Raw genomic sequence first — 14,541 nt, forward strand, 5'->3', positions numbered from 1 at the left:
CATATATTTGTAAAACAGAGAATGGTTGCTCTATTCTGTTTCAGCTTGATGCCTTGCCTTATACTGATCCCAGGACCCCAGGACCATGACCTGAGCCCAAGACAGATACCTAATCTACTGAGTCACCCAGATGCCCTCTCGAACAGTCTTCTATCCAATTATATGTAAAGAAGTTAAACATAATGAAAGATTCATGTCTTCTTAGTGAAGCTGGATGTAAACAGGAGTCTGTCTGATCCAGTTTGGAGAACATTCTTACCTTGAGGAATGTGCATGCATCATGGGGTGACCTTATAGCCTGAGCTGCCTGCTCAGGTCCAGCTCGTGCCTGTTGTCTCATGTCATTATTAATAGTGTCCCTTCATTCTCAAATATTCTTTTTTTTTTTTTTTGAGTTTTTATATTTGAGTTTATTCCTCATTTAACTTTTAAAACACTACTAGAGTTTAATATTAAAACAAAAACAAGAGCGAGTAGTAAGCTATGATTATAGTCCTTCACTCATTCACTACTGCACAAAAAGTGCCAGCAGTGTTATTCACTGGCCCCATTAAGAGGTCTGACACTGAACACCACCCCTGGGATGATGTTCATCATTCTCACATGCTTCCCCATTGTAATGACGCCCTCTTTTCCGATTTGGAAAGTCCACCAGTTCTACCTGGTCCGTTTCATCAGTCTCTTCTACTTCCCTCCTCTCAGGCAGGAGTTTTCCAGTCAAGAAAGTTTATCAGGAGAGAGAAAGCCATTCTCAGGAAAGTTTACCTTATATTCGACAAGGAGGTGACCCTTCTTATATGGTCTATGATAAATTGGCGTGCCTTCATTTAGCACACACTTGATATCTCCATGCTTGACAATTTGACCTGGAGGAGAGGTGATGACAATGGTTCGGTTGTCAAGAGTAGATATTTGCCTTTTGAAAACCACACAGTGCTTCAACCAGCTGCATGTCCATACGCATGAAAAGGTCTTCTCACCAAGTAAAAACAGCATGGTCCTTCTGACCTAAAACAATGATAATATCTCCTGGTTCCAGTCCTGGTTCTTGGTCTCCTTCACCATGGAATGTTATCTCCTGGCCATCTTTCATGCCTTTGTCAATATGAACTTCTAGAATTTTCTTCTCTCGAACTATCTTCCTTCCATTGCAGCTTTACATCTATCTTTAGGACTGATCTGTTCCCCCATGGCGCTGGCACTCCATGCACACAGATTGAATTTGCTGAACCATTCCAGGTCCTATCTGATGAATTCTTATTTGCATTCCAGTACCTGGGGAACTGGAACAACATTCAACTCCTCCTTTCTTACCACCTCGGCCTTCACATTTATCACAAATCACATTCTTTTGCAGAGCTAGTTTTCTTCTTTCACTGTTGTATAAATCTTCTAAGGTTACTGAGAGCTGATGGACAACTTTTTTACCTTTCCTTTCTCTCTGCATTCTTCCTCCTCCTCCAAAAAACATATCAAAGATGTCCATGGGGGAGCCAAAACCACCACTGGCTCCACCTTCTTTAATTGCCTGTTCTCCTCCTTTGTCATACTTTTCTTTGCATCAGAGAGTACTTTGTAAGCTTGAGAAATCTGTTTAAACTTCTCTTCTTCGTTAGGATTCTTATCAGGGTGGTGTTTCAAGGTCAGTTTCCTGGAGGCCTTTTTCAATTCTTCTAGGGTGGCATTGGGTTTGACCCCCAAAATATCATAGTAAGTGGTTTCTTTCTTTTTTTTTTTTAAGGTTTTATTTATTCGTTTGACAGACAGAGATCACAAGTAGGCAGAGAAGCAGGCAGAGAGAGAGAGAGGAAGGGAAGCAGACTCCCCGCTGAGCAGAGACACCCCCCCCCACGCTGCTCCAACCCAGGACCCTGGGATCATGACCTCAGCTGAAGGCAGAGGCTTTAACCCACTGAGCCACCCAGGTGCCCCATAGTAAGTGGTTTCTTTCACCATTTTCTACAGCTGGTGAGAGGGCTGAGGCTGATGTGGGGGAGCAGGAAGGGGCGTGTTGCTGGGTGCAGCTCAGGTAGCCACCTCTCCTCTGTTCTCAAATATTCTATGGTCTGATCATGATAACCCTAATTATAGGCAAGAGGACAGCTTCAGAATAACAACCAGTGGGTCCCTATGCTGGGGGTTCCTATCTAGGGGCTGACAAAAGAACAGAATGGCAATGCTCTCCAAGACCTCTTTTGCTTTCAGTTTCTCAGATCCTGTGGGGGAGAATATAAAGAGACAAATGTGAAATGAACTTATTCTAAGTAATAATACTGAGGGCCACTGAAAAAACATGATTAACTCTCAAGGCGCCTGGGTGGCCCAGTTGGTTGAGCATTCGACTCTTGGTTTCGGCACAGGTCATGATCTCAGGGTCATGGGATGGAGCCCTGAGTCAGGCCCCACATCAGCCTGGAGTCTGCTTGAAATTCGCTCCCTCTGTTCCTCTACCCATCTCCACCCACACTCTCTAAAATAAAATAAATAAAATCTTAAAAAAAAAAATTAACTCTCAATAGTCTGCCCCAATAGGATAATCAGGAATATGTATAACTAACATTTGTCATATTTATTCCATCATATTAACCTTCTTAATTATACTATTCTTTTAAAATTGGTTTATATTGCCTGGTACATTTTGTCTGAGAATGAAGAGAGGTGGCCTACAATTTGCTACAGATAATCCCACGCCGACAATTAAAATAGCACATGCAAATTCCCCTCAACCCCCAGATTCGTGAAGCTGGGACATACATTAAAGCTCACTTAAGTTCAACTCCCTAATTTTATACATGAGGCCTCAAAGGTCCAGGAAGACTGAGCTATTTTCTCCGAGGTAAATGAACAAATCATTGTGATGAGACATAGAATCCACGTTGTTCTGTCACTTCACTGGTGAAATCTGCATGACAGTAATTTTACATAGAAATAGTAATCAAAATGTATTTATAGGCATGCTCTTTTGTAGCGTTGTATTTCCTGAATTAATCAGGAAGCTTATTTCTTAAGTACTATGTGCTGTGGAAGCTTCTATAAATCCATTGTTCCATTTTTGCTTTCCTTGTAAACCTGCACTTATTTTATATGGAAAGAAGAGCTCTGAAGTTGGGAAAGCGGACCAGTGAGATGAAGTGGCTAATGGCGTCTTCTATTTCACATCCCCATTTCTGTTTTGAAAGGTAGTAACTGTATAGGTAGAGATAGAAATACTAGTTACAATAAAAGCAAATACAAATGTGCTGTACATTTCAGAAGCTGCCTAGTGAAATCTGTAATGTTCTAAATTGAAGGGGTGGTAACACAGCACATTAATTTCCCCGAGTTTTTCAGAGTATACATGCTGCTTATCAGGAAGGGCCCTTGCCTTTCTTTCAAAATTAATTTTGAGGGGTGCCTGGGTGGCTCAGTGGGTTAAAGCCTCTGCCTTCAGCTCAGGTCATGATTCTAGGGTCTTGGGATCAAGCCCCGCATCGGGCTCTCCGCTCAGCAGAGAGCCTGACTCTTCCTCTCTCTCTCTCTGCCTGCTTCTCTGACTACTTGTGATCTCTGTCAAATAAATAAATAAAATCTTTAAAAAACCTAATTTTGATTAGTTTTTCCTATTTAACAATGTATTTTCTTTGTGCGTCAATCTTAGAATCCCAAAATAAGTTTTAAAAAATAATTTAAAAAATTTTAGCAGTTATGTTGTCAGAAGAAGGGAGCCCAAATTTCTAACCATGAATTTCGCAAACATGTCAAAAGCTTTTATGAGGGAATACTGCCTCTTTTAATGAAAGGAAGTCTCTTGGAATCACCAACACTTGGAGACTCATTTTCTTGCGTGCTGGGGAAGAGGTGTGCCATCACAACACCTACCACTAGGGGGCATCCTCCATCACGCCTTAGCTCTTTCCCCAAAGGAGCATTGGATCTCACACATGTCAGAACACAGCACCCCCTTTTCTTACAAAGGTCCCTACGTTCTGCAATGAGAATCATTATGTGTGTATCACTCATTATGTATCATACATATCTTATAAAATTAATATAGTGTTCTAATAATAACATAAAAGAAGTAATAAGAAAGTGATTTATAACAAAGTAGTATGTATTTCCACATATAAAACTTAGGTAAAATATAGAAAATATATATAATGAGTAGTCAGATTCTATACATAGAGGCAATTGCTAAAATGCAGACAGATAGAGGTGTGTTAATGTGATGATTCAGATACTTTGAGGGGCGTTGCCATCGATGACAAAATGACGGAACGTGAAGAAGTCATTGTAAATCTCCAAATAAATTTAAATCAGTCTTGATTTCTATTGCAGCTGCATTCCTTAAAAAAAAAAAAAATTCAGTATGGGGTGCCTGAGTGGCTCTATCCGTTAAGCATCGAACTCTCAATTTTGGCTCAGGTCATGATCTCGGGGTTGTGGGAGAAAGTCCTGCATCAGGCTCCATGCTGGCTGCTTGAGATTCTCTCTCCCTCTCCTGCTGCCCCTCCCCACCTCTGCGCTCTCTCTCTTTCAAAAAAAAAAAAAAAAAGAAAGAAAAGAAAAAATCTAGTATCTCTGAAAACAACCCTAAAAACTCCATTTTATACATAAAAGTATTGTGTTTATGTGTAAAATAGTGCTATCAACCAATGTTCATGTCCCTCTCACCTTCAAATTCATGTGCCATCCTAATGCCCAAGGTGATGGTCTCAAGAGGTGGGGCTCTGGAAAGTGATTAGCTCAGCATGGTGGTGGCTTCATGAGTGGAATTAGTGCCATTATAAAGGAGACCGCAGAGGGGTCTGCTATGTGAGAACACCAGACACATATCTGCATGTGAGGACACGAGAAGATGGCAATCTGCAGTCAAGGAGAGAGCTCTCACCTGAGTGTGACCATATGGGAACCCTGAGCTCAGACTTCCAGCCTCCAGAATTGTGAGAAACAAACTTCTATTGTTTATAAGCCCCCCAAACTGCGGTATTCTGCTATAGCTCCCCAAACGGATCGATAGTTACATTCTAGGCTCAGATAGTGACAGTGTTTGGTTTGGTTTGGTTTGGTCTTTAACCCACGGGAATGTTTCAGAAGGGCATTTGGAAGTTGGACAGTGTATGGAACAGCTCTTCTCAGGCATATTGCAACACTAGCATTCCAGACACCCTCTCTTAAATTCCACAAGTGCCCCCACAACCCATCTGTCATGACAGCAAACTGACAAAATGCCCCTAAAGGTGCTTCCACTCTCATTTGAGAATGACCGGTCAAGAGCAAAAGGGCCTCCTTTCTACCCTCAGGTATATCTTCCTTTAGTTCTCAGATGAGAGGGAGATTCTCTTCTTTCCCCACACGCCTGGCCCCGAGAGAGCTCTTTGGTGGGACGCTGTCTCCAGCTCGGACTTAGAGTACATCTCTGTCTCCGTCTCTACATGTCTATCATCCAGAATTTCACATACAGCATTGGAAGGAATTTCAAAAAGAAACAGGAGGAGGGCACCTGGGTGACTCAGTTGTTAAGCATCTGCCTTCAGCTTGGTCATGTTCCCAGGGTCGGGGAACTGAGCCTCCCCCACCCCCCTGCCCCGCATCAGGTTCCCTGCTCAGCGGGAAGCCTGCTTCTTCCTCTCGCTTCCACTCCCCCTGCTTGTGTTCCCTCTCTCGCTGTGTCTTTGTCAAATAAATAAATAAAATATTAAATTAAAAAAAAAAAAAAGGAAACAAAACAGGAAGAAATGCAAAGGAAGAATCTGTGACACCTGGTGCCCTGTTAGAAATACCAATACAGGGTTTCTCAGAGTGTGGTCAGATGGTTACCTGCATCAAAAATATGTATTAAAGGGGCGCCTGGGTGGCTTAGTGGGTTGCAGCCTCTGCCTTCAGCTCAGGTCATGATCTCAGGGTCCTGGGATCGAGGCCCACATGGACTCTCTGCTCGGCAGGGAGCCTGCTTCCTCCTCTCTCTCTGCCTGCCTCTCTGCCTACTTGTGATCTCTATCAAATAAATAAATAAAACCTAAAAAAAAAAGTTAATGTTTAAAAAAAATATATGTATTAAAAATACTGATTCCAGGGCTTCACTTCACACCTTTGAAACCAGATCTCTGGGGCATGTGGCCCCATAGAATCTGCATTTTTACTAGCTCACATGCTATGAATGTGTTCTAGCCACAAGAGGCCCTTGAGTCATCACACCATCACCACTATGCAGAGCTGCCGATCTGGCCCTGAGAAGGGGTCCGTGGGTCCTTGTAGGACTGGCCTGCTTCAGCTCCCACATGACATTTGGGCAGTAACCTTGCGGGAGAAGCTGGAAGGCACCCCCACACACCTCCTTGGGTTGGATACATCTGCTTCAACCTCAGGTGGAGGGCCCACTGACTTCTGGTTTCCTTTTTTAACCCCAATTCTCCTCAAACAGACACATACATACACACACACACACACACACACACATGTGCGCATACACACACATACAGACACACAGCCCCTCTCTGTTAAAAATCTCTTCTTCCTACTCTTTTCAAAGAGGATTACTTCTTATTATTTAATCGAGGCATGATTTCATATTCTAAATGCACTTTTGTGTTAAAATAAGCAGAAAAAACTGGAAAAGAATGTCTGTAGGTTTGGACAAGGGTTTGAAGGTGCAGAAATCCTATATATAATTCTGCCTGTTTGCATAGAGCGGTAAGGGGAGTGTAGTCCCATATCATATTTTTTCCACTATGTGTCAAACAAGGTAAACAAAAATCTGTTTCTCTTCATAGAGCTGTATAGACACAGACTAGGTTTTTTAACTTTCACTCCAAGTTGGGTGCGCTCACCTTTCAAAGAGTATTGATTATTCCACTGGTATAAAATAGATCATGGCGATGACGATAGCGATAATTATACCTTATCCAGAGGCACAGAGCATGCTAGTGCTTTAGGCAGGATCAGGACCCGGATTACCAGGCGTGGAAGCCTCAGCTCTTGTCACTCTACCGCATGCTGTTTGACAAGGAATTCATGGATACCGTCCTACCAAATTACCTATTAGTGCATGCAGTTCTCTAGGCCTGTACTTAGGCCTCTGCAAAAGAATGAGAAAATCAGAAATTTGGTATGTAGTGCCAGTGCTTATAATACAGGATTTACAAGGCAGGGGAATTGATTGCCAGGTGGGGGAGGGATCAAGAACCAAACAGGGGACAGTGAAGTAACCCAGAGATGTGCAACCATAAGAAGGCGCTAGTACCCTTCATGGAGAGGCAACAGGAGGAGGTGAAGTTACTAGGGGCTTCAGGGCTTCAGCGAAAGCTGGAACCCCAAGAAGCCAGTCCACAAAGGAGACTGAGCCACTTGGAAGAAGCCACTTGAGGCAGAGAAGGTAATAACTCTGGTTTCTCCCTTGCTTTTACGCTCCTTTGCTTTTACACTTTTATTTATTTATTTATTTATTTATTTATTTACAATTTCTACCAGCCAAACCCAATAAACAAGGCCAGGAATCTAAAAAACCAGCCTTCATCAGTTGCTCCCCCTCTGTAGGAGCCATCAGGGAAGGGCAAGGACTGGGTCTGAGAGCAGACAGACCCAGACAGGCACACCCACATGGGGTTTTGTTGTTTTCCTGAAAAACACTCCTTAAGCCCACTTTAAATAGCAACCCCTAACACCTTTAGACTAACTTGATGGACCAACAAAAATCTTTTAAAATCACACGTGTCCAACTGAGAGTTGGAGCGCCCTCTAGGGGAAAGCTGGCTGCTCGGCCCCACCTCTCCGCCGCTCCCCCACCAGCCCTGGCTGGGCACTGACGTCCTCGTTTTCCTTCTGCTGCCGTGTTGTTGCCTACCAGTGTTCTTTTTCTTCAAATACTCCAAGAAATATGGCTGTGGTCTTATTAGATATTGAGTCAAAGGAGACTCAGTACATATTATATTCTGAGTGTGCTGTTCCACATTCAGAGGAATTGCCAGATAAATGAGTCGTAGAAAACATAACAGCAGCAGAGAGGATGGGGTCCCAGTGCACTCAGAGCTAGCCATGGCCCAGGATCACTGCCGGCATCTAAGGAGAAGCAGACAGGATGTCTTCTGGGAGTATGCTCTCCTGATTTACAGTGATTTTTAAAAAAATCACTTTATCCTGTATTTTTTGAGGGAGGTGGCTCAGTAGGGTAATTTGTGGTTAAGATAATAGACCTTGGAGTCTCCTTTTCCTTGTAGCTTTACAAGTCTGCCCCCTTTTCTCGATCCCATACCCCTGGCCTGTGCTTGTTGTCACCACTGACTGCTTCCCCTCATGCGTCTCCCTCTCCTCATTGCTGCAGCCACTGGGATCTTTCTAGGCAAATAAGATCAGCCATACTCACCATTCTCCAAAGGCTCCTCCAGCCTTTAGGATAATAGCTGCAGGATATTTGGTCCCACATACCCTCCAGGGTTCTGTCACCTACAATCCCTGCTCTGTAAATCCTGGGCACCCAACTACACTCCAGGAAAACACCAGTCTTCCCAGGTGGCGGGCAAATGCTTACCCCAGCAACTCATAATTACTGCCTGTCCCTTTGCCTTCTGGCAAAGCCAAATCTAGAGGACAGGCTGGGCCTTAGTCCTCTGAGTATTACCCAACATCCAAAACCTGCACCCAGGGATATTTGAAAAGTACTCTACAGTTTGCACAGTGGTCCTCACATCTGCCCAACAGTCATCCTTCCAACAGTCACGTAGCAGAATTTTCTAATTATACAGGCAGGGGAACTGAGGCTTGAAAAGGTCATTGGCCCATGTTAGACTCTCAGGTGGCAGAACAGGTACTCACAGCCATGGTTCTCCGAGGGGACAGCACCTAGGACAGAGAATTCTACCGACTGGATGTGATCCCGCCTCGGCCATAGCCTGCCTAAAGCCGACTTCACCTCCCTGCGCCTGTGTCCTCATCCTTAAAGAAGACAGTAATTCCAATTCAGGCTTGTTACGAGGATTAAATAAAACAATGCCTATGGAGTGTCTCACAGTGCCTGGCTCCCAGCCGGCACTATAAATGTGAGTTCCCTTTCTGACCCCAAGCTTGGCGAGCTGCTTCTCCTATTTCTACAGCAGCTCCTCCTTCTCTGAGCTCGGGAGGCCACTGGGGGTGCCAGCTGTGGAGCACCGTGCCCGTTTTGACGTGATAGCTGCATCGGGTACCAGCTAATCCTTAAAGAAGTGCGGGGACTACAGGCACAGCTGTGAGAAGACAGCGGGAAGGGAACTAGGGGGCCCTAGAAGGCAGGGGTTGGATAGAGGGGTTTGTGGGGAGCGCTGGTCGACAACAGGGGGAGAGGGAGCACCCCACTGCACGCGCTACGGAGGGGTCCGCTCACGTTTCCCGGACCTCCAATATACCGCAAGGAGTCAGGGCCCGCCTCCCTCCCACCCCACTATACCCCCTGCTCACTTCCTCCCCTCCCCAGCTCAAGGCACTGTCCAGAGAGCCACAAAAAGCGAGGAGGGTCCCAGGGCGAAGAAGGGCGGGGGCCGCAGCAGGCGCGCGAGCTTGGGGAGCGCAGGCCCCGCCCCACCCCCGGCGCCGGCTGGCGGGAGGCGGGACATGCGCACGCGGTGGCCGGGCGCAGGGCGCGGGGAGGCGGGGGAGCGCGCGTGCAGTTCTCAGCCGGAGCGGGCGGGCGCTGCGGGAGCAGGGCTGCCGTGGGCAGGGCTGCCGTGGGCGGGGAGCCGGACGCGGGAGCGGGGAGCGCGCCGCCAGCGGGCGAGTGCGGGTGTGCGAGGCCGCGGCGGCAGACCCGAGAGCCCGGAGCGCCGAGTCTAGGTGATGCGAGCCGCGCGGAGCCGCCGCGCTGCTGTGCCGGGTGAACTCGAGCGGCGTTGACCTCAGCGAGGGGAGAGCGGGACGCGGCGGCTGCCAGCCCCGCGGGGATCCTAGGGGCCAGGGGTGCGCCGGGCACGGCGGCGGCGCGGGAGCGCGGGGCGCAGACCGGGCGGGGCTGGGGGACAGTGATGAGCGGGCGCGCGGGGAGGCTGCACGCCGCCGCCGCCGCCCGGAGCATCTGCCGCCGGAGCTGCTGCTCGCGGCCCGGGACCAGCCGGCCATGGAGACGCTGAACGGCCTCGCGGGCGGTGGCGCCCCGGACGCGAAGCCGCTGCCGCCCGGCCAGCACCACCGCCACCACCACCTCCACCCGCTGGCCGAGCGTAGGCGGCTGCACCGTGCGCCCTCGCCCGCCAGACCCTTCCTCAAGGACCTGCACGGCCGGCCCCCGGCGTCCGGCCCGGCTCCGGCGGCCCCCTCCTCGGCCCGAGCCCCGGCGTCCGGCGCTCCACGCTCGCCCAACCTCGCGGGCAAAGCATCGTCCTCGCCGGGAACCCTGGCCGCGCCCGGCCGCCTCTCTCGGCGCAGCGGCGGCGCCCCTGGAGCGAAGGACAAGCCGCCACCGGGCGCCGGGGCCAGGGCAGCGGGCGGCGCCAAGGCCGCTCCGGGCCTCAGGAGGGCGGCGCGCACGGCGCCCGCGGAGCTGCTGCCCCGGGCAGGGAGGCCGCCGCCGCCGCCCGGGACCGAGCCGCTGTCCGCCACTGCCAAGGGCCGCAAAGCCAAACGCGGCCCTGGGGTGCCCCCCGCCCGTGCCACCGGGCCCCCGGCCCCCGCCGCTCCAATCCCCGCCGTGATCCTCGCTGTGACCTCCTCGGCCGGCTCCCCTGCTCCCGGCTCGCGCATCAGCCACACAGACAGCAGCTCCGACCTCTCCGACTGCCCCTCCGAACCCCTGTCCGACGAGCAACGCCTGCTCCCCGCCGCCAGCAGCGACGCCGAGTCTGGCACGGGCTCCAGCGACCGGGAACCGCTGCGAGGAGCCCCCACGACGAGCCCGGCAGCTCGGGGGGCGCCGCCCAGCAGCCCCGAACCCCCTGCGCTCCTCGCCGCGCCTCCCGCCGCCGGCGCCTGCCTCGGGGGTCGGAGCAGCCCTGGCGGGGTCCCGACGGGGTCCTTGGGAATAGGTGTGGCAGAGGATGCCGGGGGGCGCGCGCCGCTCGAGCGAACGGTCCCCGGGGTGCCCAAGGAACCCGGTCTGGGCGAGCAGACCCGACTGGTACCGGCGGCGGCGGAGGAGGAGGAGCTGCTGAGGGAGATCGAGGAGCTGCGCTCGGAGAACGACTATCTCAAGGTGAGCAGCCGGCTCGGCCTCAGGTGTCCCGGAGGCGACCCCAGATGGTCTGGGTGCGGGGGTGGGGGGGACCCACGAGTCCAACATTCCGGGTCCTGACAAGCACGTTCTCTCTTCTGCGCTTCACTTTCCCGTCCCCGCATACACACTGGGCTTTGGGAACTTAAGCTAAAACTTCTGGAAGGAGCAGCAAGACCTGTGGGTCTGGGCGGGTCCTCACCCCACTTAGCTTTTCTTGTTTCTGGGTCTTGCTTCTTCTTGCTGATGCCATTGGCTCTGTAGATGTGCTGGGGGAGAGGTGGCCAGAATTACATTTTGGATACACTGCTGACCGTCCGCCCGGCCAAAATGTGCCCACTCTCACCTATGGGATCTGGCTACCCCCAGCCAGGGAGCTCTCCCCGCCTGGGCAGGGGTGTGTAGATTGGGGAGCCTTTTGTGGGCCAGGCTGTGGATGCATCAGATGCTTTTCCTGCAGTGGTACAGAGTGAGGCCCCTTCTGTTTCTCTGGGTGGGGGCACCTCCCAGTTTTCAGTGATAAACCTTAAGTTCAGGGGTCCCATGAGTGTGCCCTGGGTTGGGGACTGGGGGGTTGGTGGGCTTGGTCCGCCAGTCCTTTGTAGGCATCCACAAGCCGGTTTTGCTTGTCAGGAGAGGCCACTTAATCCCCCCTGCACGCCAGCACTTTCAAGGGAATTGCAACCTCCGTTGCCCAATCTCTGAGTATTTCTTGTGAGGTCCTGCTAGCAGAGAACTCCTCCTGGTCTTCTTAGCTTTGGGGCCCTCAATCTGACTTCTGCCTTTTCTCCAGGAGGCGGGCAGGTTGGCCCTGCAGAATGGAGGGCTTAGTGTGTGTGTATGTGTATGGGGGAGAAGGGGGGTTAAGACAACTGAAGTGACTTGAGAGAAAATAAGGGGGATGGAATTTGGGGCAACTGCTTTATTATAGTCTTTAAGTTAGTAAATAGCTACAGTGGTATAACTGTTTTCATGTTTCTGTTAAGATTCTGATATGGATCTCCTCCCAAACCAGTGGACGGCCTTCCTTTATCTGGGTTATGTGATTTGTACTTTTTCTCAGCAAATGCTGAACCTACCCGAATGAGGCCCGGTTATTGGCCAGTGGGACCAAAGGGCATGGGCTTATTTAGGGTGGTGAAGTGTGCAGTTCAAGCTGTCTTCGGAATAGGTTCGCTGCCGAATGTTCTAAACCTCAGCCTCTTACAGGAGCTGCTCACCCCAGCTGAGCCCAGTGGTAGTTTTGCCTGCAAAGAGGTAGCAAGCAGTGAGGCAGAGGAGGAGAGGTGAGAACAGATTGGGAGTTTGGAGCAAGATGTTTCAAACAGTACATTTGCTGGTGTCTCCCACTCTTACGTAATAAACAGAGTGAATTTCAAAGGTGCTGAAGAGAAAGGCTGGTGATGTTGTATCTTGAAATCTTGAAATCAGCGCTTTTGTAGATCTTCAGCAAATGTAAACTCCCTAAGGGCCAGAAAGATAATCTCGTTGGGCTACAGAGCCAGCTCTAAGCATGATCCCTGACCTACAGTGTTTCTGATTAAATGATGTTTATCCAGATTATGACCTGCTAAGCAACAGGAAACTGAGGGTTCCATAAAAGAAAGGATGTTTCCCATTGCATCTTTGATCTTAAGGTAGGCAGCTCAATAGTCATTTCAGAGTTCATTCCTAGGTAACTGTTTATTTGCTTTATCCTTTCACGGTGGTGGAGTCTCTGAATGAACTAGGTGTCTGACCCTGGAGTCTGATATCTGGTATATTTGATATTTCAGTGAGTTCTCACAACATAGGGTATAGCTGTGGTCATTTTTATCATAACCCCCAATTTCATGGACAAGAATGCTGAAAGCCTGGAAAACTTAAATGACTTGCCCAAGGCCATACAGCAAGTAGGGGGTGCAACTTTTCTACTCCCCTCCCCCGCCGCCCACACCAGGCTGCATTTCTATTCACAGCAAGGCTGCCTCTCTCAGTGTATACCACTTGCTTTCTTATTGTTTTATTCGCTTGAAATGTTCCCAATGTTTAGCTTTCCTAGGGGGCCTCTTTTCATTTTAGGTGAAAGGGCCATAATGAACACTTCTCCACTAGCCTTTGTACAGATGGTCATATAAATCCCACTGACAATGTTTAATTTGTGGGAAATTTCGCTTGCTGGTTCCTGTGGAGAAAGTGTCACGGCCAACCATTCTCTCTGCCTGAGCGCGTCTCCCAGCCTGTCCTTTGACAGCAGGAGAGAGAAGTAGGTAGAGGAGCTCAGGAGGAAGCTAGGAAACCAGAAGTCTGCACACAGATACAAGAGCTTAAGTTACAGTCATTCAGTTTGGGAGAAAACACAGCAGTCCTGGTAGATTAAGGTCAGTGGGCATGCCCACTGGTGCAAAATGGGGCTGTGATCACAGGTGACCTCGAGGGGCAGAGGTGGGTGGCATACCTTGGCACAGGGTGTGTAGAGTGTGTACATTCTAAATCAAAACTTATCTTTTTATTGGTCTCATTGCTCACTGGTACTTTTTTCTCATGGTCAGTAGAAGCTCATCCTTGACCTCCTGCTTTCTTGGTGAAGGTTGCACAGAGCTCTCATGATTAGACAGAGCATTCCTCTGGCCAAATGTTCCCTAACAAGAAGAGCTTTGGTCCAGGAATTTTACTTGGATGTATTCTGGGGATTGTGACCATGTTAAAGGTCACCTTCTCTCCCATGTCAGTTCTGTCACCATTACTGTGCAAGGCGGTCACACTTCCTAAGGTAGAATGACCTAAAGGTAATCCAGCAGATACATAAGGCCTGCAGAGCCCCAGGGGGATGTCTTAGTGATTGAAAAATCAAAGTGGAATTCTCTTGAGTTTTAGCTGGTCTGCTGTATTTTTTAAAATAGATGTCAACAGACAAGTATATTATGTTGGGTTGAGCTGTGTGGAGATGTCTGGGGCATCCCTGATTCTGCTTTCTCTTCCTCTTCTGCCTTCGTCAAAGGGCACCAGGGTGGCTAGTTGAAAAACACACAATTATGCAGTCTAGGTGGCTGGCTTTTTGTGTGGAAACACAGTCAGAAAAGCAGTCTTGTCCCTTTACCCCGATGATCTTAAATATATTTGGATGTGTTCATGCATTCTGGTGAGCGGTTGAGTTCAATGGTCCAAAGGCCTTTGCTTCACTTTCAAACCGAACCCAGGTATGTTTCTTAGGGATGAGAGCATCTATGAAATGCTGCCAGTGTGTTCTCTGCCTGCCAGCCGCCCTGCCACCACCGGGTTTTTGCTCGAGTGCTCTGAGCCCATCAGACCAGCCTTAGTGCTCATTGGGAACATATTAATTATGTCCTCCGTTTCCACTGGCTTTTCAGGAGGAATTAATCACTTTGAGCTTATTGGCCCGTTTTGAAAATGCC

The 14,541-nt window shown here is 49.3% G+C and overlaps 1 protein-coding gene and 1 pseudogene across 9 annotated transcripts in view; one reads left to right on the forward strand and one right to left on the reverse strand.

Annotated features, from left to right (window-relative positions):
• Positions 1-550: 550 nt before the first annotated feature.
• On the reverse strand, positions 551-1,267 carry LOC309847836 (dnaJ homolog subfamily A member 1 pseudogene; annotated as a pseudogene). Its single transcript has one exon. The product of its transcript is annotated as a dnaJ homolog subfamily A member 1 pseudogene (transcript).
• An 8,645-nt stretch (positions 1,268-9,912) lies between these two features.
• The window catches only part of MTCL1 (microtubule crosslinking factor 1), a 122,749-nt gene continuing 118,120 nt past the window's right edge, over positions 9,913-14,541 (forward strand). For 5 of the 8 annotated variants that reach the window (XM_082697309.1, XM_082697308.1, XM_082697310.1 and 2 more), the window contains exon 1: positions 9,925-11,128. In XM_082697309.1, the coding sequence (XP_082553435.1) occupies positions 10,058-11,128 (1,071 nt within the window). In that variant the 5' untranslated portion in view covers positions 9,925-10,057. Of the gene's footprint in view, positions 11,129-14,541 lie in introns of all 8 variants that reach the window. The other 3 variants (XM_082697305.1, XM_082697307.1, XM_082697306.1) reach the window with 2 other exon arrangements.

Source organism: Mustela nivalis, assembly GCF_964662115.1.
Source record: "Mustela nivalis genome assembly, chromosome: 14".
NCBI lineage: Eukaryota > Metazoa > Chordata > Mammalia > Carnivora > Mustelidae > Mustela > Mustela nivalis.